The 24685-nt window shown below is 49.0% G+C and overlaps 1 protein-coding gene across 6 annotated transcripts in view; it reads left to right on the top strand.

The window, feature by feature from the left end:
• The window catches only part of SPECC1 (sperm antigen with calponin homology and coiled-coil domains 1), a 288182-nt gene that overhangs the window by 64749 nt on the left and 198748 nt on the right, over positions 1–24685 (top strand). For 5 of the 6 annotated variants that reach the window (XM_086686136.1, XM_086686134.1, XM_086686135.1 and 2 more), the window contains exon 2: positions 21054–21224. In XM_086686136.1, the coding sequence (XP_086542262.1) occupies positions 21078–21224 (147 nt within the window). In that variant the 5' untranslated portion in view covers positions 21054–21077. Of the gene's footprint in view, positions 1–9696; positions 10074–21053; positions 21225–24685 lie in introns of those variants that run through there. The other variant, XM_086686138.1, reaches the window with a different exon arrangement.

Below are 24685 nucleotides of genomic sequence, written 5' to 3'. Positions count from 1 at the left end.
TTTATATTAAGAGATCTAAACTCCCTAATTTTATTTGCATGTATATAAAAATTCATCTTAAAAAAGTAGTGGATATGTAATATCAAGCTGCTTGCTGTGGGAAGTAGAATTAAGGGCAAGGTCTCTTTCACCTTCTGCTACATACATTTCTATGTTTGAACTCTTCTATAAATCTGTGCCTATTAAAAATTTTTTTTTAATGTTTATTTTTGAGAGAGACAGAATGTGAGCGGGGGAGTGGCAGAGTGAGAGGGGGAGACACAGAATCCAAAGCAGGCTCCAGACTCTGAGCTGTCAGCACAGAGCCTGACATGGGGTTCAAACTCACAAACCACGAGATCATGACCTGAGCTGAAGACAGATGCTTAACATACTGAGCCACCCAGGCGCCCCTGTATTTGTCTCTTATTTGTGCAAAATAGATAGATAGGTAGATAGGTAAATAGATAGATAGACAGGCATTTTTCCAGGCCCACAGGCAAAATTTTAGGGAGCAGAACCCCAGGTATAGAGGCCTACAGTTGGGAAAGTACACGACAAATTTTAGGAAGAGTGAACATTTGAATGGCAGTGTTTTCACATTCTTTACAGGTTTTAACTTACGTTTTAGGAAAAGAAGCAAGGAACTTGTTGAGAAAACTCAACCCAAGAGGCACAGAGGGAAAGGTGCTTCATTGACGAGTTCTGACCTCCAAGCAGCTCCCGTTCTGTCCCATCCCTATTTTCACGCTGTGTTCAGGGGGTCCCCACTTGGGTGGCTCATAGACCCCAGCCCCGACACACCATGCCTCTCTCCTTCCTTTCATCTGTGTTCCTTATCGCTGTTTTAAAAAGGTTCATCCAACCTTCATGATGGCCATTCATCCAGATATTTGCCCGGCAGATACCCCATGCCTGGTCCCAGCCAGGCAGTGCTCTAGGCCCCGCAGAGACCAGGGTGAGCCAGAGAGGGACGGTGCCAGCCCCGTGGGAGCAGCAAACCCACTAGCCAATTACTCATCACGGATCATGAGCGTTGCTATGAAGCTACCAAATAAGGAGAATAATAGATGAGAGGCCCATTTACATGGGTGCTCAGGAGGGGGCGAGTAGAGGGAGGCTGGTCTAAGAAAAGCACAGGTGGGGACCCCTCCCAGCCCCCCCCATGACCCCCCCCCCCCCCACATCCAACCATTAGGAACCTAATGGTTCTTCTCTCACATTCCGTCGTCCCCTTCTTGCCATTCCTCCTGCCATTTCTTCATTCCTTTCCCTGGGACCACCGCTTCCCAGATTTTAGTCACTCAGATTTTCTCTTTCCACAGCTTTTCTTATTAAATTTCCTAAAACTGCCATCGTTAACAGATTTTAAAAGGAAACTTGTTGACTCACCGTGAGTGAGAAACAAAATGAAATAATGCCAAATTCAAAAATCAACAATAAAAAATTTACCAGGAACGAATGCAGAACTCTGTCACCTGGTCTCTAAGGCCTGCGAGGTCGCCTTGATCACAGGGATGCTATTTCTGGAAGGAACCGTATTAGGTTTAGATATTTAGCCAGTAGAAAGTGACTCTTGTCTATGATGACTTTGTTAGCCAGTAGAATTCAGGACAAGGACACTGCAAGAGAGAGAGAGAGGTGGGGGGGGGGGGTGGTTAGAGAGAGAGAGAGAGAGAGAGAGAGAAAGAGAGAAAGAGGAGACTGGAGAGCAGTTATTTATTTTACAGTGACAAGAGTGAGGTAAGCCGGGGACACGTGACAGCCAGGGAGGCCGAGGGTCCCTCTGAGACAGGCCTGGGAGCCCGGAGAGCCCTGAGAGCCACACCTGGTGCTGCAGTAAGGAGTCTTCTCTAATGACAAGAGCCCAAGTAGTCACCCTCTGGGGAGAGTCAGGGCAGTCGCTGGGGAGGATTTATGCAGGAGATAAAGGCCGGGATCCTGGGAGGATGGTCTGGGTTGTAAACAAACATCTTTACTGAGCCTGGGGGCTGGAGAACTTTCCAGCACCTACTGCCTGTGGGGACCCGTTCTTGGTCTCACCGATGAGCTTAAGGGTTTCCAGAGTTCCAGCTTCTCCTGTGCCACCTGGAGCCCTCCTTTCACGGCAGGAGCCCACGCCAGGAAGTGCTCAGTGGCTTTTGTGACTAGACTTAGGCTGCTGAGCAGCTGGTGAGGGTGGTGGGGGCACCTGACTGGTGAGGGAAGTGAGGGTCCCCGTCCTGTCCCTGCTCTCCACCCTGTCTCCTGCTCAGGTCACCCCTGCAGCCACAGGGTCTTAGAGTCCCCCACACTCGTTTCCCACCTCCTGCCACCTCCCCCACCTCCTTGCCTGGCTGCTCCCTCTGCCTGTGGATGTTCTCTGCCCCTTTGCACCTAGTTAATGCTGGCTATCCTGGAATTGTCTTTGCCTCATGGAGCCTGCTCAGGCTGTCCTCCCTGGCTTGGCCATACCTCCCCCCCCCCCCCCCAAGTAAGCTCTCTTCAGCAGTGTCACAGTTGAGATCTTTTGTGATCTCATTGAGACTATATGGTAGCCTCCTCCCCCCCCCCCCTTGGGACCACGATCCCCCCCATGAGCAGGGATTATGTTCGTGTTCGCTCGTCCCTGTGTTGGTGCCTCCCTGAGACCTACAGCAGGTGCCCCGCAAGGGTTTGTTGAGGGAGCAAAGGAATGAAATAGTCCCCAGCTGTTTGCTTGTGCAAACAAGTGAATTCACACTCGTCCTTTTGGGCCTGACTTTGCTATTCCAGTGCAGTGAAGGGCAGGGAGTGACAGAATCTGACCTGCGTTTTAAAAGGAGAGCTGTGGGTAGGATGAGTGAAGGTCGGAGGAGGACCCAGGGGTATGTCGTGACCGTACAGCCAAGGGCACATGGCCATTCTGGTTGGCAGAATCCCATTGTTTGTTGCCCTGATCAATGCTCTGCCTTTTCACAAAAGAGACACAGTTCAGTCCTATGTGTCACACGTTAAAATACATATAGAACTTTTTTTGTTCAATTTTTTATGTTTATTTTTGAGAGAGAGAGACACACACACACACACACACACACACACACACACACACACAGAGTGCAAGTGGGGGAGGGGCAGAGAGAGAGAGGGAGACACAGCATCCGAAGCAGGCTCCAGGCTCCGAGCTGTCAGCACAGAGCCCGACACGGGGCTCGAACCCACGAACCATGAGACCACGACCTGAGCCGAAGTCGGCGCTTAACCGACCGAGCCACCCGGGCGCCCCTAGAACTTTTAAATTAACAAATGTTTGCTGTCCCCAAAAGCCGCCACAGCAGCCCCATGGCTCGTACGCACCAGTGTGGGACACACAGTGGCCTTGGCTTCCAGCTCTGCCCGGCCTGCTGCTGCTTTCAGCCAGACACCGGTCACACCGGGCGGAGACGCACCAGCCTGCAGAGGAAAGGCCAGCCGCCTTCACCTGGCTTTTGGGACCTCCACAGTCTCATTGGTCTCAGGGCCGCTTTGCTCTACTTGCTACAGCGTTCATCCACTGCTGACAAACCAGACCATTCCAGGGCACGCACCCCGTAACCGTGCCTCCCCTGCCTTTGGGTGTGCTTCTCACCTGGAAGGTCCTTTCTGCCATAAAGCACCGCAGAGTGGGGGCTTAAACGCAGACGTTAATTTCCTCACCATTCTGGAGGCTAGAAGTCTGAGATCCAGGTGTTGGCCAGGTGGGTTCCTTATGAGGCCTCCCCTCCTTGGCTTGTGGACGGCCATCTTCGGCCTGTGTCCTCACGTGGTCTTCCCTCTGTGCACCACTGTGTCCCAACTCCCCGCTCTTGTGAGGACACCAGCCGTTGGGTGTGGGGCTCACCCCAGTGACCTCATTTTACCTCGTTTCAGGCCCTGTCTCCAAACGTAGTCACATTATGAGGTACTCCGGGGGTTAGGACTTCAACATATGAATTGGAGGACTCCGTTCAGTGCATAACAAGAGTCTAACTTAAATACCACTTTGTCCCCAAGCATCTTCCCTTCTCATGCATCATAGCCCTTCAGCAGACTTCTAACACCCTGTCCTTTGGTATTCAGTCAGTCAGGCAGGCAGGCAGGCAGGCAGTCATTAGAAATACCCAGAAACAGGGGCACCGGGGTGGCTCAGTCGGTTAAGTGCCCGACTCTTGATTTTGGCTCAGGTCATGATCTCATGGTTCCTGAGTTCCAGCCCCATGTTGGGTTCTGCACTGGTAGCACGGAGCCTGCTTGGGTTTCTGTCTCCCTCCCTCTCTGTCTCTCTCTGCCCCCCCCCCCAAATAAATAAAAAAAGGAAAAAAAAAGAGAAATACCCAGAAATACTTACTTACTTACTTACTTACTTACTTACTTACTGAGCTCCTTCTGTGTGCCAGAGATCTGCTTGACGCTGGCTATCCAGAGGTGAAAAATATGGTACCCAGCCCGAATGCTCAGTGGGGAGACGGACAAACCAATGGTAGCAACTGTGATGCAGTGTGGCAGATGCCAACATTTGGAGGAGGGGCGTCCCACCCAGTGCCGGATCAGAGCCAGCAGAAAGCTTGCTAGGTCAGGGGATGCTTCAGCTGAGCCTTGAAGGGTGGATGGGAGTGGACAGGCTGAGGGAGCAGGGAGAGTGTTGCACCCAGAAGGGATGGCGTGTGCGAAGGCCCGGACTTGCCAGGGGTCACAGCGCCTTTGAGGAGCTCCCGTTGTGGGAATAGGGAATAGGCCCACGTCTGCAGTGGGCCTGCTCGAGAATGGTAAGAGGTGGGGCTTGGGGTGGGTGTGAGGGTACAAGAAGCCCTGCATGTGGAATTTGGGCTTTATCCTGAAAGGGGTGGTGGTGGGAGGGTTTGAGCAGGGGAGGGACTTGAGCGGGCTGCGTTTTAGAAAGCCTGCTAGCGGCACAGGGGCCGTGATCCTGACTCTAGGTAGGGAAACCAGCAGTAATTCTGATACCCATGAGGATGTGAAGTGTGGAAATAAGGAGCAGAGGAAGAGACCTTTAGCAGTCCAAGTGACAGGACTGGACTTGGACCTTCAGCAGACTTCTGATATATAGGGGGCCAGATATATAGGGGGCGAAGGACAGGGATAGGATCATCATTAGGTTCCTGGATTCTGAGTCCCAATGAATGCTTCCATTTTGAATGGGCACTCTGTATTTTTTAGGTTTCTTTTTTTTTTTTTAAGTTTATTTATTCATTTTGAGAGAGACAGCACGAGTGAGGGAGAGGCAGAGAGAAAGGGAGAGAGAGAAAATCCCAAGCAAGCTCTGTGCTGCCAGCACAGAGCCTGACACAGGGCTCGAACCCACGAAACTGTGGGATCATGACCTGAGCCGAAACCAAGAGTTGGATGCTTAACCAACTGAGCCACCCAGGTGCCCCTTGAATGTATACTTTGATGACTTTTGCTAAATGTATACATCCCTGGAACCACCACTCTAGTCAAGCCACGGAGCATTCCCATCACCCCTAAAACTCCCTTTGTGCCCCTTTACAGGAAGTCAGGTTCCCAGTGCCTGTCTGCCCCCTGGCCCTGGCCCCCAGCAAACACGGATCAGGTTTCTATCACTCCACCTTATTTTTGCTTCTTCTAGAATTTCAGATCAGTGGAACCATACACTCTGTAGTATTTGGTGTCTGGTTTCTTCCACTCAGCATAATGCTTCTGAGATTCATCCGTGTTCTATGTGTCAGCAGTTCACTCCTTTTTATTGACGGGTATGGACGTATTACAGTTTGATGATCCATATACCTGTGCGTGTGTGCGTGCATGTGTGTGTGTGTGGTACCTCTAAACAGATACTCAAAGCCTGCATTTTTTTATTGGCTACCTGTAGGTGAGTCTTTGGCCTTCTGACCATTTAGGAAGGTAAGTCCCAAGCTTGACTGATGAGTCACACTGGGAGTTTATTAAAAATTCAGAAGCAGCACTCACCCTTGATGGACTGAGTCAGGACCCCAGGCATGTGTGTTTTTAACCAGCCTTGATCAGCCAGGTAGGGGGACCAGGCGACTACCATACGAATAGTAGTTGTGGAGGTATAACCTCCCTAGTCCTGTTTGGTTATCACTAAGAGGCCATCTAATCTGGACTCCTGGGTGATACTATTCTTTCCGGGTGCTGACCACACCAACTTTAGCTGCCACAGGTCACCCTGGCCATTGATTTTTTTCATTAATTCATCAAACAGAACATTTCTGAGCACTTACCACATATAAGGCATCGATCTAGACACTGTGCATAAATGCAAAAGTGACTCAAACTTGGCACTTAAAGTTAGTTGGAGATACGTGATATGTACACAATCGTACAAGAAATGGTGAGAAATGTAAGAGATGCAGATAAGATGCTTGGCATTTACAGGCATAGCAAATCACTTCCAGCTTTTTGTGCATGTGGGGTGATGGTAATCAAATACAGTTGCAAGAAAAGGTAACATTTGCCCTGGGGCATGAAGGATGGATAAGATTTGTGTATAAGCGGGGGCAAAGGTGGGAAAGGCTGACCAGGCAAAGGGAACGCGAAGAAAACCAGAGAAAAGGCTGGGGGTGGGCAAGGCCCATGCTGCTGGGGGCCATGGAAGGCCAGCTTCACAGGAGCCCGGAAAGCATGAGTAGGGGAGGAGGAAATGAGGTTGGCAAGGTGGGCTTGGGCCAGTGCAAGGAGAGCCTTGGATTATATTCATTCAGCCCACTTGAGCTTTGACAAATGCGTGTGTAACCACTGCCACAATCAGGATTTACAACTTATGCCCCAAATTTCCTTGTACCTCTTTATAGTCAGTCCCTCTGATGTGTGTTTTCCAACACATTGAGCAGTTCACTCAGTTCTGACACCGTCTACCTGGAGAGAGTAGCAGATCCCACATGTTAAGGCCCAGTCCCACAAGACTCCTCCCACTCCCTCTTCACCCCCAATTCAGGCCAGTCACAAGTCCAACCTGCTATAAATCGGAGGTTCCCACAATGCCCTCCTCGGGTTCAGTTAATTTGCTGGAGTGACTCACAGAACTCAGAAAAACATTTATATACTTACACCAGTTTCTTATAAAAGATATCATAAGGCTACAGATGAACAACTAGCTGGAGAGGAATGTAGGGTGAGGTCCCAAGCCCTGGTAACCACTGCTCTGTTTTCTGTCCTTATGGTCTTGCCTTTTTCAGAATGTCCTATAAATGGAATCCTATAATGTGTAGCCTTTTCAGTTTGGCCTCTTTCACTTAGCACGATGCACTTAAAATTCGTGCGTTGTTTTTGCACGTCATTCAGCACGTGGACATACCACAGTGATATCCACTCACCTTCAAAGGACAGTCCGGTGGTTTCAAGTTTTCGCTCTTATGAACCAAGCCTATGAATCACGCTGTTACAAGCATTCCCATTACAAACGTTTATGTGAACTCGAGTGTCCATTTCTCTTGGATAAAGGCTGAGGAGTGGGATTACTGGGTTGTATTAGTGCAGGTTCAATTTTATAAGAAACAGCTGCACTGTTGTGCAAAGATTCTATTCCGTTTTGCATTTCCACCGGCAATGAGTGAGAGTTCCCGTTGCTCCAAATCCCTGCACTCGATATTGTTTTATTTTATTTTATTTTATTTTCTAGCCATTCTCCTAGGCGTGTAGTAGTATCTCCTTGTGGTTTCAATTTGCATTTACTTCACGACTAATGACGTGGAGCATCTTTTCATGTGCTCGTTTGCCATCCCGAGAATATCCTTGTTGGCAAAGTGTTGAATCTTTGACCATCTTTTACGGAGTTCAGTTACAGAGTTGCTGTTGAGTTGGGTGAGTTCTTTATAAATTCAGGAAGCAAGCCCTTTACCAGTTTCGTGTTTTCCAGATGCTTTTCTTCCGATCTGTGGCTCGTCTTTTTATGTTCTTCATAATGTCTTTTGAAGAGAAGTTTTAAATTGCAGTGAAATCTAACTTATCATGTTTGTTTTTTTTTAATGTTCTCTCTTATGGACCATGCTTTTGGTGTTACATGTGAGAGATCTTTGCCAAACTCAAGATCACAAAGATTTTCTCCTGTTTGCCTCTAGTATTTTTCTAGTTCTATTTGGGCTTCACATTTAGGTTGATGATTCGTCTTCAACTACCATTTCTTATGGACCAGACGCTGGGCCCAGAGCTGTGGGATCACGGAGGAATGAGAATGAGTTCTTTGGTCAAACGTCATCGAGGCTGGGAAGTTGGGGGGCAGGAGACAAGTCAGCAGAGTGTTAGGCTTTCATACGGGGTGTTGTGGATTCTCACTGAACTGGGGAAGCAGGACTGTTCCTGGACAAGGGGCAGGAAGCCGAGTTTTACAAGGACTTGTAGGCGTTAGGCAGCGATCAGGAATCAGACGGGGTGGGAAGCCCGTTGTTCTGGGCGTGGAGTGGCCTTGGGGAGGCCTGAAGACTAAATGATCAGTCATTGGCTGTACTGGGTCTGAGCCCTAGGCACCTGGAGGGAGTGGGCCAGCAGGAAATGTGCCTTACGCTGAAACAAAGAGAAGGTGGGGGCAGCTTTACCACACGGCTCTTGCTCTGTATTTTTGAGGGACAGGGGACTGTCTCTCTTCACTGAAAGTCAGACTTGACTGTGTCACAAAGCCCACCCTGAGGGGGCAGCTGCAGGGCTGTTCCACGTTTGTCTCCAGCTCCCACCCTGGAGCACAGAGCACAGAGCCGAGGCTATACTGCTGTTCCCTGTAGATTTTCTCCTGGGGACCGTGCAAGGGACACGTAATGACAAGGTAATCCCAGGGGCAGCCTGCAACATTATCCCTCATATTTGCGGCTATTGTATATATTTAAAACGCAATAGCAGAAACATTTCATGCTGGGGAAAGATAGAGCATATTCCAGGCACTGAATAAATTAACCCCACAAAGCACAGCAGTAGCTTTCATTAGCCAGCTGGCATTACAGGAAAATAGCTGAAGCCTGTGGGGTAGAAAAGAATATTTCAGGAATGCAAAAAACAAGAAATCAGCCGCGTTCAATGATTTAACTTAATCCAGGAACAATAAGGAAATCCAGTGGAATGACAGACTCTCACGGCCTGTGCGAAGGGACAGACTTTGCCCGTCACTCAGAGGGGGTGTCCACCGTGACCCTGGGGCAACCAGGGTGACTGTGCGGGCAAGAATCAGCTCCCTGACCCTTCTGAACCTGTACAAGCTCCAGGAAAGTTCCGTCTTTCCCCCTCGTTTCTTTTTTTCAATTTATTGATTGATTGATTTTTGAGAGACAGACGGTCCAAACAAGGGAGGGACAGAGAGAGAGGGGGACCAAGGATCCCAAGCAGGCTCCATACTGTCAGCACACAGCCCCATGTGGGGCTCGAACCTATGACCTGAGCTGAAACCAAGAGTCGGACGCTTAACCTACTGAGCCACCCAGGTACCGCTCCTTCCCTGAGTTCTTTCCAGTGGTCCCAGGAGTGAACACAACCGGCTAATAGCCTCAGGTGCTTCGAAGCTCCCCCTTCTCCCTCCCCTGCCCCTGCCAGGGCACTTTCCGGGATGCCTGTTGTATCCCACCATGGTTTTTGGTTTTGGTTTTGGTTTTGTTTTTGTTTTTGTTTTTGTTTTTGGTTTTGGTTTTGTTTTGTTTTTGTTTTTGTTTTTGTTTTTGTTTTTGTTTTTGTTTTTGTTTTTTGTGGCTGGGAGGTGCCAGAGAACCGGCTATTCAAGACATCTCCAAAGACCCCAGACAGTGGGAGAGAAACCTCAGAGTTTCTTGAATTTCCTCAGATTTCAGTGTTACTTTGATGGTCCAACCCCTGCCTGTCTCCCTCATCCCCGCGGGCCCTTCAGTTCCTCAGACAGTCAGGGGCCCTCGCTCACCAGCCTCCTGACCTACCACACCTGCTGGCCCACAGCACTCAACGTGGTTGGAATCCAGTCGAGACCCTGCTATTCTGAACTCTTCAAGCTCTCGTGACTTAGGGCCACCTTTTCAGAATAATGTCGTCAGCATAAAAGACCCACATCAACCTGAAGGGCATCCTTTGTGAGTCTGTCAGCAACCACAAGACTCTGAAGGTGCCACGTCCGGGAAGAATACCATCGTTGATCAAGAAGCAAGAGAGAAACCAGATCCAAGGCCAAGGTCAAAATTTACTTTTTTTTTTTTTTTTTTAAATTGGTCATCTCCCCCAACCCTGCCCAACACAAATGCACGCTGACAGAAACTAGTCGAGACAACGTGGGCCCTTGTCAGGTGAACCCCTCCCTTGGCCTCCCGTGCCTGACGCGAGACGCAGATGAGTGAAGAAAAGCCAGCAGAGGTGAACACACATCTTCAGGGGGAAGAGAAATGCCGTAGTCATGATTAAAGCATCGAAGGGGAAATGAGCCACTTGGGGAAGTCCCGCCTCGTAACTCGTGGGCCCCGCTGGCTGGGGAGCTCGCGGCTGCCATGGCGGGCAGAGCTCCCCGCCAGCGCTCTGGCCTCTGATCACAAGTGGGGCGCGGGTGGGGTTCTCCTCCCACAACTCTTGCATCGGTAAACCACTTTCTCAGCAAGGGAACTTGAAGGATGGCCCTCTGTGGTTTCTCTTGGGGAGTCTCACTTGCGATGCACTGCATGGCGCGTGGAGGCCGCCCCCACAGATGATGCCAGCTTCCTGCCGGCTGACGTTTCTCTTGGGCAGGAGGCCAGCGTGGCTAAAGTACGTGAGCAAAGGTGGGGGTGGTGGGTGTGATGAGGGGGCCTACCTGTCCACAGGTGGAGGGGGGCCGCCGTCACACAAGGTCCCTATTTGGCACCTATGCTCAGCAGTGCCGGGGGAAGGATTTGTGCCCTCCCTCCTGGGTCTTGGTAGGGCAGGTGCACTAAAGCTTGTTGGTGGAGGGCACAGGGGTTCAGTCGGGTGGGTGGGGCAGTGAGCCCTGCCGTCTTTGCATTGTTTCTAGAGGAAGTAGAACAGAATGAGTCAGAACTGGCTTCCCTGTTGCCTTGGAAGCTGTGTCACTGACATCACGGGGCTTTGCCCCTTGTCCCACCCGACTTAGGGGCCCCATTTACGAACAAAGACACAAAAACACGTTGGCTAAAAGACAAAGACACGTAGACTGGGTCCCTCAGTCTGTGGTTATCACCAGCTGCCACTAAGCATCTACGTAATTTCATTTATTTTTATGTTTCAATGAAGACATCTGAAATCTTAAACCATAAACGTGGAAAAGTATCATTTGCTATTACTGTGAAACTAAGATGCGTACCCAAATTTAAGCAGCCACCCTTCAGGAACAAGCCCAGGAAACAAAATGAAGCAATAGGTGATTTTATTATTATTTTTTTCAATGTTTATTTATTTTTTTTGGGACAGAGAGAGACAGAGCATGAACGGGGGAGGGTCAGGGAGAGAGGGAGACACAGAATCGGAAACAGGCTCCAGGCTCCGAGCCATCAGCCCAGAGCCTGACGCGGGGCTCGAACTCACGGACCGCGAGATCGTGACCTGGCTGAAGTCGGACGCTTAACCGACTGCGCCACCCAGGCGCCCCAGCAATAGGTGATTTTAGAGGTTTGGTACCACATGATTTTAGGAACCATTTCCCCAAGCATGTTATAAGTTAATGAGATGAATTTTTATAATGCGAACGCTTAAACGTCAACACGAATGTGATTTTCAAGGTAATAATGCCTGAAGGCACCCTATCCATGTCGACGGGGTTTTCATCCTGAAATCCAGTTTGGGGATTGGCTTTTTTCCCCCCAGTTGTTGAAAGACATTTTAAGTCTCACGGGAGAAAGACTGGGATGGCTTTATAGATCTGTTTTGTATCTGCCCACGAATTCCACCTGTGCTCAGTGATGATACCCATTTGTAGAGGCTCGCGCTGCCTCACGAGGGAGGGGCGGGAAGATACTTGCACACATTTCTTCAGCGAGAGGCGGAAGCTAACTATGCATTTTAGCAAATGTTTCTTGAGCACCTACTACGTGCTGCCCCAGTGTAGATGCTGCAGACACCATGACGCCCAAAGACGGTAAGGCCCTGCTGTCACAGGGCTTCCGTGGTGGCAGAGGGAGGCAGGTAATCAATGACGGTGGTAGTCTTAGTTTGGTGATGAAGGCTCTGAAGAAATGAACAGGAAATTGTGGGGTGGAGTGGGAGAGCTACTCAAAAGAACAGGAGGAAAACACCTCTTAAGAGGGAGTGCTCCTGGGACGCATGGGTGGCTCAGTGGGTTAAGCATCTGGCTCTTGATTTCAGCTCAGGTCATGATCTCACAGTTTGTGAGATGTAGCCCTGCTTCCGCATCGGGGAAGCTAGCGGATTTCTTGGCCTCGCTGACTGCAAAGCGTGGGTGACAACAGCTGACTCATGGGGCAGGCAGGAGCATTCGAGAGAGTGATCTCCGGCAATCACGGAACGTTGTGCCCGGCACGTAGCTTAAAAATAAATGAAGATGAAGGTTTTGAGCAGGAAGTGATGACCCCAGCTGAGCTTTTGGAAGTCTGTCAGGAATCCGTGGGAGGGATGGGCTTCAGGAGGAAAGCAAGAGCTGCTACCCAGGTCCACGCTGGGGAAACGTGGCAGGCATCCCATCTCCCAGCCTGCACAGCTGTGGGCTTGGAGCCCCAGGGAGGAACCCACGATGCCACTGAGGGTTTGAGTCTGGGAGAGCGAGAGAAAGGCCAGGCTGAGAATAGAAATGGGGAAGTCACGGGGCAGGGGAGAGCTGGCTGTTCGGGGTCTGTGCTGTGCACTGTGCTAGGGCGGCCCCACACAGGCAAATGCCAGGAGGCTGCCCCGGGGGCAGGTCCCACAGGCCAGAGACCCTTGTGAGGCCCCCTGAACTGGGAGAAGTTTCTAGAGGGGAGATTCTCGACTTCACTTCAGAAGGTGGCATTGAAGTTGGCCAGGCCAAGGGGGCAGGGCGGGTGTCCTGAGCTTCCAGTGTTTGCCCCTCCACGTCTCCTCTCGGTCTCCCTCTTCCAGGGAGCCAGTGAGCAGCAGATTGGAGGGAGAAGGAGGATGAGTTTGAGGCGTTTCTTGCCCCAGCCCCCTCCCGAATGAATCTCCACGGGTTGGTTGCGTTTCTCTAGTGAAGGCCAAGCTTCTGTCTTTCGGTCTCTGGGCGCCAACAGCTTCCTCCCCTGGCTCCTGCACCTTAACCATTTTTAAGTGTGCAATTCAGCGTGTTATTAAGTACATTTGTGTTATTAAGCATCATCCAACCACAGAACTGTATTTACCCCATAAAACTGGAATTCTATACCTATTAACCAGTAACCCCCATCCCATTCTCCCCTGCCTCCTCCGCCCCCCCACCCCCCACTTTGGCAGCTACCATTTTACGTTCTGTCTCTATGAACTTAACTGTGTAAGGGGAATCATATGGTATTTGTCTTTTTCTGACTGACTTGTTTCAACGAGCCTAACGTCCTCAAGGTTCATCCGTGTTGTGGCATGTATCAAATTGCCTTAAAAATAAGGCTGAATCCTATTCCACTGGTTGTATATACCACGTTTTGTTTATCCATGCATCCATCAATACCTACTTGGGTTACTTTCACCTTTTGGCCCTTGTGGGTAGTTGTTCTATGAACATGGCTGTAAAGCATCCTTTTGAGACCCTGCTTTCAGTTATTTGGGAATATATCCAGAAGTGGATTGAACAAATCATATGATAATTCTAGTTTTTAATTTTTGAGGAATTGCCATACCGCTTCCCATAGCAGGTGCACCATTCTACTTTCCCAACGATAGTACCCAAGGGTTCCTATCTCTCTACATCTTCTCCAACACTTGTTAGTTTGTGCTTGTTGCTGTTGTTTATAGGAGCGATGCTGATGGGTTGGGTGCGGTATCTTGTCGTGATTTTAATGTGCATTTCCCTAATGATTAGTGATGTTGAACAGCTTTTCATGTACTTATTGGCCATGGATATCTTCTTTGGAGAAATGTCTATCCCAGTTCTTTGTCCGTCTTAAATCATGTTTGGTTTTGTTGTTGAGTAGTAGGAGTTCTTTATATGTTCTGAATATTAGCCCTATTTTTGTCTGCTTCAAAATACTACAGACCGAGTGGCTTAAACAACAGACATTTATTTCTCCCAGTTCTGGAGGCTGGGCAGTCCAAGATCAGGATGCTGGCTGTTTAGTGCTTTGTGAGGGCTCTTTCCTGGTTTGTAGACGGCTGCCTTCTTACTATGCCCTTACAAGGTCTTTCTTCAGTTCCATTTATAAGACCATCAATCCTGTCAGATTAGGACCCCACCCTTGTGACCTCATTTAATTTTAATTTACCTCCTAAAAGCCCTATCTCCAAATACACTAACACTGGGGACTAGGGTTTCAACATATGAATTTGGGGAGAGTGGGGGACATCATTCAGTCCATAGCAGACCTCTCACCAGATAAGTGATTTGCAAGTATCTTCTCCCCTTCCACGAGTTGCCTTTTTACTTTGTTGATTGTGTTCTTTGATGCATATAAGTTGTAAATTTTGATGTAGTCCAGTTACTATAGATTTTTCTTTTGTTGCCTATGCTTTTGGTGCCATATTGAAGAATCCGTTGCCAAATCCAATGCCACAAAGTTTTTTCCTGTGTTTTCTTCTAAGCATTTTACAATTTCAACTCTTGCCTTTAGGTCTTGGATCCATTTTGGGCTAACTTTTGTTTATGGTGCAAATTCATTCTTTTGAATGTGGATATCCAGTTTTCCCCAGCACCGTTTGTTGAAAATACTGCCCTTCCCTATTGAATGGTCCTGGCACTACATTTTAGTTTTTATTCTTAGTTACCCTTTGATAGATCTTTTTAAACTATTTCTATAGAAAGAGCTCTTGAAGTATTTTGTTCCCATCTCCTTTTCTCCTGCTTTAGCTCATTCACTTAAAAAAATTTTTTTTTAATGTTTATTTATTTCTGGGGGTGGGGAGAAAGGCAGAGAGAGAGGGAGACACAGAATCCAAAGTGGCTCCAGGCTCTGAGCTGTCAACACAGAGCCCCATGCGGGGCTTGAACTCAGGAACTGTGAGATCATGACCTGAGCCGAAGTTGGACGCTCAACCGACTGAGCCACCCAGGTGCCCCTCATTCACCTTTATTTCTTTGATGTGAAGCCACGTTATAGGTAAGGAAATAACTACTGATTAGTGGGCATCCACTCCTTGGGGTGTTGGCTTCTTGGTTCAGCTTTGGAGACAGAAGGATGGCCCCCAGGCAGTGATTCTGAACTCTTGGTCTCAATATAGCTCCCAGATTATAGCCTCTCTCCAGGGCCTGCATTTCATATTCAGTGGCTCAACTCCTCCTCTGTGTCTTATCTCAGATTACACCCTATTTGTTATGGATCTCTGCCTTGTGGCCGCATTTCATGGTTTCTGCAAGTTCTTTACTCCATTTTTGAAGTGTTTTTTTTTTTTTCAGGTTTGAGATGGTGTGACTAGTGATGTATAAATGCTCTTTTCTATTTAGATTTTGGTTTATTACTTCTTGGCTCTTGTTTTCTTTGAGTGACTTCTGCTGACAGGATCAATTTCAGTGTGCCATTTTTCTTCTAATGCTACATGGACATCTGTCCTTTTCCTTCTTTACCGGGAAGGAATCTAAGGCCAAAGAGATGACTTCTCATCCCGAGACCACAGGAAATAATAAACTTTGAAGAGTTTCCCGTGGCTCCAGCTGAAATCCGGGATTCCCTCGGCTGCTCCCCAGACAGATTCTCAGCATTAACATTTTGGTGTTAGATGGGAAATTGAACCAGCATCCGAGGACTCTTCATTCTTCCTGTAGTACTGAGTTTCTAAACCTTGACTGCTGACATCTCAGGGCAGACATTTCTTTGTTGTTGGGGCTGCCCTTTGGATGTTGAATAGCATCTCTGGGGCTACCCAGTAGCACACCCCAAGTTGTGACCACTAAACACGTCTCCCCTGCCCCTGGAGGGCAGAGCCACTCACTCACACACACACACACACACACACACACACACACACACACACACACACACCCCAGTTGATAGCCACTACTGTTGAGGTCAAGAGCAAACTCAGCACATGTTCTGAAAAGCCCAAGCTAGATATTTTCAGCGTGGTCCTCCCTTACATTCTGTTTCCTGCCGAGTCCCCTGGTGATTGAGCTATGTGAACATTCTTATTTTGTTAGTTCTCAGACTTGAATGCTTCGGCTTCCCGCTTCCTGCTGCTTATTGTACTTGTAGTCAAGACCTCAGTGCCTCTCCCACTCGCAGACACTCATTATTTTGTGATCGTCCAGAATGGTTTCCCCATCGCCCTTCTGTTCTCTTGCCTTAAAAAGGTCATAAATCTGAGGCCCCGAAACAGCCCTTCCAACACAAGTTCTGCGGGCAGCGATTAAGCAGCAGAGTAATGTGTTTTGAGGGAGTGGGAGGCCTGTGCTTGGGCTCTGACTTTCCCTGGGACCCAGGCACCTAATCATATTCCTAAAATAGCTGCTACCTCCTCCCTCTCGCCCCACTCCCCCTCTCTTTTCTTTTCTACTTTATGCCACACAGTTTATGAGTTATGGTTTAAATAGAAGTCTTAACTCCGTTCTGGAAAGGAAAGAAGCTTGGTAAGAAAATAAAACTGTTGGAAAATTTAAAGAAAACAGCCCCAGGAAGACGCTCTTCCCACCCCTGCAGGAGCGGGTTCCTAGATTTAATTGTAATTCCTTCATCAGCTTGATCCTTTGAGATGGTTCAGGAGGATTTGCAGAAATCAGGGAATTAACAATGGAAACCTTTTTTTTTTTTTTTTTTAAGTCTTGTATTTGGCGAGAGTTCATCTATTTATTTTCTGTCACTCACTCGCATCCAGAAGGAAAGTCTGAATCACCCGGTATTCGTACCTGTGTTCTCAGAAGCTAGGCTGCATTAAGGATTAAGGTTGGGGCCAATTCTCATGATGGGAGGGTGTCTGCCCTCAGTGTTTATTTTCCTCTTTGCTTTCCCTCTTTCATGTTTCCACATGAAAAGTGGCTGTTCTGCGTACAGGAGGAGCACTTTCCTTGAGTCTAGTGTGTCTGGTTCCTGCCACTGACATGGATTTAATCGATCCATTGCTGTGTAATGTTGAGATAATAAAGCAGAGCCACCCTCCACTGAACACAGTCACAGTGTTTGTGGGGAAGGCAGCTTATAGTCGTTGAGCGCCTTCTGTGTGCCTGGCCCTCGGCATCCATGTTTTCTTTCCATCTGCACGTAACGACTCCATTTTATTAGGTGAACATGTTGAGAATCAGTGTTGGAAAGGCACACCTGAGTTCACACAGCAAGCAGCGATACTGGGTTTGGACCAGGAGCGTTGGATCCAAAAGTCCTCCTTGTGAGCAAAGATTATTCACAGAGGCCATACCATCCCTGACGTTTAAGGACCAATGACAGCTGGGTTTGAATCCTGGCCCCATCACAAACTCTGTGATTTGGGCAAGTCGCTTAACCTCCTTGATCCAAAGAAAGTGTCTCCATCTGTAAAGTGGGGGCGATACCTACCTACGTCATAGGGTTACGGTGAAGATTTACAGAGACACCCACAAAAAACACTTAGCCATGCCTTGCCAGGCTCGGAGTGGCACAGAGTAGCTGCTCTCACGTCACTGCAGTGTTTCCGTAACTAACTGGTTCCCTGTGTCAGAAGTGGAGCATGTGAAAGTCTGCAACAGTCTCAGAGTGGGGCGTATGGGCACCTGCTCCCCTTCCGGCAGGAAGTCTTCCTGGAAGTGAACAGAGAGCAGAGACAAAGCCGGCCAAGCACTGCCAGTGGATAGGTCTGAGCATAAGCCTTTCCAGTCTGTTCCAGAAGAGCCCAGAGCTGGGGGTGGGCAGAGCAAGGGAAGATAGGGAGTCTCCAGAAGACTCGGAGAACGCTAGGAAGACACTGGTTCAGGCTGAGGATGTCGGGCGGGGAGAAGTTTAATAATGTCCTAAACCATGAGAAAGGGGAGCAGGGCGCAAAGCCAGCACTGGGTCTGGCTGGGCCAGCTCTCACCAGCTCTCACCCTCTCACCCATCCCTGGGAAGCTGCATTGATCCTACAGAGCCCGATACTACTCTGGGAGTCCCATCCCGGGCACGTTCCCTACCTATAGGGTTCTCTTCCTGGTTCGTGTGAGTGGGACATTAATTATTTCATTCCCGTATATTTTGCATTTGGAAAGAAGGTGGAATTTGAAGGGAAGAATCTGGCTGGTGAATGGGTCGAAACAGAAGGCTTAGTCTGGGGGAAATAACAGGGAAAACGAGAGAAGGGAGCCAAGAAAAGATCATGGCAGACAGGAGCGGTCCAGATGAGACAAGCCGTCTGGGTACATCCATTTGGAAATAATTTGATTGGGTTCAGAGAGTTCTAGGAGAATAAAGAAAGGAGTAATGATACAAGTGGAATAACCCTGAGAATTTTGCCTCCGAGCAAGTGACTTCTCAGTCTTTGAAAAAGAGTTGAACATTTTCCAGGTGCTCTGCCCAGAAGGTGGCCATATTTGTTGCCAGAGGGCAACTCCTAAGAGAGTTTAGATCTTGAGTTTTGACTAAGACAGCAGAATCACCTTATGTTTTCACAAAGTAAGCCCTGTGTTAGTCATTACAAAGTCGTTGTAATCATAACGTAAAAGGATGCCTTGATCAAACAGGTATCTTACTTAAGGCGTCTTCCTAAGTCAGACTGACATGTTACAGGTTGGTTCTGTACTAACTGGTGAAAGTACTCAGTAATTCTCTTCAAGAACCACTCAGGCTATGTCAGCTCATTAACGAGGGGAGTCCTAATGAAATTAGTTACTGTGTAGCTGTCAACCCAAGAACGCGCTCACTGTTGCCATGGAAACCAGCATGAAAAATTGTGGGTCAAGGGGCGCCTGGCTGGCGCGCTCAGAAGAGCATGTGACTCTTCATCTTGAGGTCGTGGGTTCGAGCCCCACACTGGGTGTGGAGATCACTTAAATAAATCAACGAACCTAAAAAAAAAAATTGTGGGCCAAGAACGAAAAATAACTGGTGCTAACGTCAATAAAATGCACAAGAAGTAATACAGAATAAAAAAAGTAATCATAATACCTGAAACCAAGCTGAGACTACTAAGGTTCAGAACTAATCATACAACTGAAATCATGGATGAGTTTTCTCAGAAACTCTTGTAGCAAACAATGGCAAAGTCTTTAAATACATTTTTTCACCTGTAGCCATGTTCGCGTGGCCGGTATACAGCAGGGCAGTGGAATGAGTCCAGGTAGAATCTTGGACACATGCCACCTCGAGCTAATCACTTTAAGTAGGAAGAGAAGCTGGCTGGCCCTGGCTGAGGGGTGCTGTTGGTTGAAATGGCGTCCCCCAGCCAGGAAAAGGAGACAACAAACAGGAAGAGGGCACAGCCCGAGCTAGGCTGGGGAGGGGGCCTATTGCTTTTGTTTTAGGTGGCTAATGGGGTCTCGTGGGATGTGGTGAGGCTCCCGGGGCTACTTGGCACCAACTATGACCCCTCTGTCAGGGACTGTTTTTTTTTTTTTTTTTTTAATTTTTTTTCAACGTTTATTTATTTTTTTTGGGACAGAGAGAGACAGAGCATGAACGGGGGAGGGGCAGAGAGAGAGGGAGGCACAGAATCGGAAACAGGCTCCAGGCTCTGAGCCATCAGCCCAGAGCCCGATGCGGGGCTCGAACTCCCGGACCGCGAGATCGTGACCTGGCTGAAGTCGGACGCTTAACCGACTGCGCCACCCAGGCGCCCCTAATGTTTATTTATTTTTGAGAGAGACAGAGCCCGAGCAGGGGAGGGGCAGAGAGAGAGGGAGACCCAGAATCTGAAGCAGGCTCCAGGCCCTGAGCTGTCAGCACAGAGCCCGATGCAGGGCTCGAACTCACGGACTGTGAGATCCTAACACTTAACAGACTGAGCCATCCAGGTGCTCCGGGTTTGTTTCTTTGAAAGGATGCGGCATCACCTGTGGTTTTGGTATTCTGTGTCACACCCTTGGTCATGAGAATCCGCAGAGGCAGAGTTAGAGCTGAATGAGCCCCTAGAGAGCATTTACTTCTGTCCCATCGTGCTACTGATGGAAGAAACGGGCTCAGGGAGGTCAGGACATGGCGGGCCACACCTCATGCAGGAATGAGAGCCCTGAGTGCTGATCACAAGACTCAGGCTGCTTTCCACAACTTTGTATGTGGGCTTTCCCCTTAGGCCTTTAACTACATCCTGCCACTTTGCACAATGTTTCTTCCATAAAATATTTTTGTTAGGGGCGGGTAACTGCTCTACAATGTCAGATCCGACCAATTAAAATATGCTCCAATGTCAGATCCGACCAATTAAAATATGCTCCATTAATGCTTTATTTTTCTAAAGATTTGTTTTCATGTTTATTTATTTGAGAGAGAGAGAGAGAGAGAAAGAGAGAGAGAGAGCAGGGGAGGGGCAGAGAGAGAGGGGGACAGGGGATGCAAAATGAACTCTGTGCTGATAGCAGTGGGGGGCTCGAACCCATGAACCGTGAGATTGCGACCTGAGTCGAAGTTGGACGCTTAACTGAGTGAGTCACCCAGGCACTCCCATTAGTTTTTAAATGATACCCATTTTTGTCCAAAAAGAAGAAAACGGCTATGCTTCTATGAACTCCAATTTTGAAGTAATTCATTTATATCTATTTGAAAATTAGGTAGGTTGTGTCATTATCAACCCTGAAGCTGCAAGCTCTGTGGACATAGTAGGTCTTAACCCAAGCTGACCTGTTTTAAGGGGATAGGTATATATATAGTGTGTGGGTATACAGTCTAATCCTGTAGTGTGATAATAGTATGTATTATACCATATGCTAATATAGTAATACCCTGACCAACCAGGAGCCGTCCTTTTGCTGTAACGTCAGAGCATCAATAATATTGCATGTACGTTTTCAATAGTTTGGTAAAAGCCACTGCGAGGTTGTAAAAAGTAGCCTCATGCAAAGGTGTCGTCTTCAACGCAGAATCCTCATCTTGAAGTCCACTCAGAAGCCCCCGTTCTCTGCGATAACAGAGGGAAGGTGGAGATGGGGGGGGGGGGGGAAACTCTGCGACGCCACTCAGCGTGTTCAAGTTGTGGACATACGTGTTTTTCTTTTCGGTCTTGTGCAGAAGGACGGCCTCTCTAGGACAAACATGAGGAGCGCGGCCAAGGCCTGGAGTCCAGTCATCAAAGCGGGCAGCCATGGGGCAGACCGTGCGCGGCCCCTCCCTGCAGCCTCTTCCGGCATGAAGAGTTCTAAGTCTTCCACCTCGCTGGCGTTTGAGTCCCGGCTCAGCAAGGTACAGACCGAAGCGCCCGCCTGGCGTAGGGCTGCTGGGCGCCCCCAGGGGGTGGGGGGAGGGGGGGCCTGGGCGGGAGGATTGAAGAGGGCAGTAAGCGAGACCCGTGGCCTCTCAAGGCCAGAAAGGAGGCTCCGAGGAGGGTCCCAGGGGATCCCCTGTCCTGGATTACGTGGACTCTCCAGAGAGAGTTCTGCCCTCAGTACCGCACGAGGTGGGGGTCAAGATCACCAATGATCTTCATGGGCCTGATAAGTGGAGTTATCAGTGCCCCATCCTTGTCTGACTTGGCCGTCAGCCATGCTAACACCGTTGATAGCGCCCTCCGTCTGGGAATACCTTCTCGGCTGTTTCCTCCTCGCTCCCCAGCAGCAAATCCTTACTCCCTTGGGTTTCCAATGCCAGGTGGGCCCAAGGTGCAGTTCTGGGGCCTCGTCTCTCTTCTAGCTTCCCTTACGATCTGGAGATGAGAGTCAGAGACACTATAACCTACCTGCACACATACTCTTGGAAAATCAAAATAACATCCTAATGAGAAAAGAAAACTGACAGGCGGTTAGTTTATAATTAAATAATCCGTATTTCCATCTGCATGTGCCTGCGTACGACTGCCGAGGGGCCTGAGGTGCCCCTCAGAGCACCGCAGATGTGGTAGCTGTGACACAGACTGACCCAGGCCCGTCGTGTCGATGACTCACATACCACGAGGGATGTTGAGGGAGTGATGTGATGGTTTTCAAATGGTGAACACTCTTGGTAAAGTTCTGAACCAAAATGCAGTCTTCCCTAGTTATTCTCAGAATGTTCCATGTGCCCATCTTAAAGCTGTGCCAGAAGTACATTTTTTAAAAATGTTTATTTCTGAGAGAGAGAGAGAGACAGAGACAGAGAATCCCAAGCAGGCTCCGCACCGTCAGCACAGAGCCCCGTGTGAGGCTCGAACCCACGAACTGTGAGATCACGACCTGAGCCGAAATCGAGAGTCGGATGCTCAACTGATTGAGCCACCCAGGCGCCCCAGAAGTACGTTGTTTTTACATGTAAAACAAGAGGATGCTTGAGGCTCAGATAATAATAAGAAGGCATGCCACCTTTGGGAATGTCTTTGCAAGATTGTCACATGCAAGATTGTCTGGGTTCCCTGTTCTCTCACCCATTAAATATATAAGTAGCGCCACCAATTGGGGTGATGACTAAAAATGCCCCCAACACATTTCCAGCATGCTCCCTGAGGGTCAGCGCTGTCCCTGTTGAGAACAGTTTTTCTAGGTGTTAGCGCCTGTTCTCGTGAATTTTAATACTACAGTTGACGCTTGAATGCGGGTTTGAACTGCACGAGTCCACTCATATGCCGATTTTTTACAGTACAGTACCGTAAATGTCTATTCTCTTGTGATTTCCTTAACATTTTCTCCTCTCTAGCTTACCTTACTATGCTAATACAGTATGTAATACGTATCACATACAAAATGCATGGTAATTGACTGTTTATGTTATCGGTAAGGCTTCTGGTCCATAGTAGGGTATTAGTAAGTTTGGGGGGAGTCAAAAGTTGTATGTGGATTTTTGACTGCATGGGCATTGGGACCCTTAACCCCTGCGCTGTTCAGGGATCAGCTGTATGAGTGGATGACATCCAAGTTTGCGTCTCCATCCAGGTGCCCTCCAGCGGCTTTTGTGACCTCGCCTCTTGGATGTCTGAAAGGCACCTAGAATATAACATGTCCCAGATGGGTTCCTCCCCCTCCCCCTCTCCTGCCCCCAAACCTGCTCCTCACGAGTCTTCCCCTTGAACAGCTTCATCCCCTCAGTGGCTCACGCCAGAGCCCGTGGCCCCATCTTGGGCCCTGCTTCTCTCATGTGCCACAGGCCGTCAACAAAACGCCATCACTTCTGCCATCAGACTCGATGTCACCTTCAGCCCACTCCCACCGCCGCCCTTGGGACCACCCGGCTCATGCCACCGCCTTCCTTGCACAACCTTCCTCGGCAGTCTCCGTGCTTTGTCTTTGCACCCTACATTCCGTTCTCAGCAAACGCCAGAGTGGTCCTTCTAATGCATTTGTCATGTCACCTCTCTGCGGGAAAGTCCCTCGGGGCTCCCCGTGTCACTCAGAATGAAAAGCAAAGTCCTTGATGTAGCCGGTGACGGCCTGGAGATCCCATTCCCTCTCAGACGTCATCGCTGTCCCCTCTGCCCTGCCCCCCCGAGCTCCGGCCACACAGCCTCCCGGTGCCCAGCGGCACTGTCCCTCCACGAGCCGGGCGCACTCCTTCTGCCCGGAATATTCCTCCTCCCCACCCCTGTTCCTCTGCCACGTCTCCCTTCAGTCTCTGCTCAAATGTCACCTTATCAGATGTCACCCCTGAGCACTCACTGTAAAGTGGCCCCCCATGCACCCTCCTCACCCTGCCTCATTTTCCTTTTCCGCTCTTACTACCTGCCTGGCGAGTATCTGTCTCGCAGCGGCTAGAATGTAAGCCCCATGAGGGCAGGGACCGTGTGCTCTTTGGTTTCTTGCACAGCTCTGTCCCTCACGCTTAGAAAAGCACCTGTCCCCTGGTTGGACACTCAGTACTCGTCAAATGCCTAAGTCCACTGGGTCTGCTGGGAGCGGCAGTGTGATGGCGGCCTGGAGTGAGAGTAGCACGGGCTGGGAGCGGGGCAGACCAGGCTGAGTCGGGATGCTGCCTCGAGCCCTTTCTAGCTGTGAGAGCTCAGGCAAGCTAGGTAGCTGTCCGGAGGAGTAACACGTGGAGAGAGTGATCTACACACAGTTTTGTTTATCATTCTGTTGCCCTGGACTTGCTCATTATTTCCGTGGCTTTTATTTTTATTATTCTTGACCTACAGCACATTTGGGACACATTTTTAATGCAGATTTTAAATTAATGCATATACTTAAGACCATTAGAGCTCCTGGAATATATCGAGATGTTTTTAAAAGCAGTGTTTAGGGGCGCCTGGGTGGCTCAGTCGGTTAAGCGTCCAGCTCGTGATTTTGGCTCAGGTCACGATCTCACGGCTGTTGGGATCAAACCCTCAGTCGGACTACATGCTGACAGCACAGAGCCTGTTTGGGATCCTCTGTCTCCCTCTATCTCTCTGCCCCTCCCCTGCTCGTGCATGCATGTGTGTGTGTGTGCTCTCTCTCAAAATAAACTTTAAAAAAAAAAAAACAGTGTTTAATAACAAGGTCTAAAACTCAGGAGGGTTTTCTAAGAACAATGAAATGTTGGTTGCTTCTGCCACTGATAGGTATGCTTTTTTGTTTATTTTTTAAAGTTTATGTATTTATCTTGAGAGAGAGAGAGAGAGAGAGAGAGGGAGAGCTGGGGAGGGGCGGAGAGAGAGAGGGAGAGAGAGAGAATCCTCTTGACGCAGGGCTTGAACTCATGAACCATGAGATCATGACCTGAGCCCAGATCAGGAGTCGGCTGCTTAACTGACTGACCCACCT

This window comes from Puma concolor, chromosome E1, assembly GCF_028749965.1.
Source record: "Puma concolor isolate L17-30 chromosome E1, mPumCon1.1.hap2, whole genome shotgun sequence".
NCBI classification, from domain to species: Eukaryota; Metazoa; Chordata; class Mammalia; order Carnivora; family Felidae; genus Puma; species Puma concolor.
This window is presented reverse-complemented; position numbering and strand designations above follow the sequence as displayed.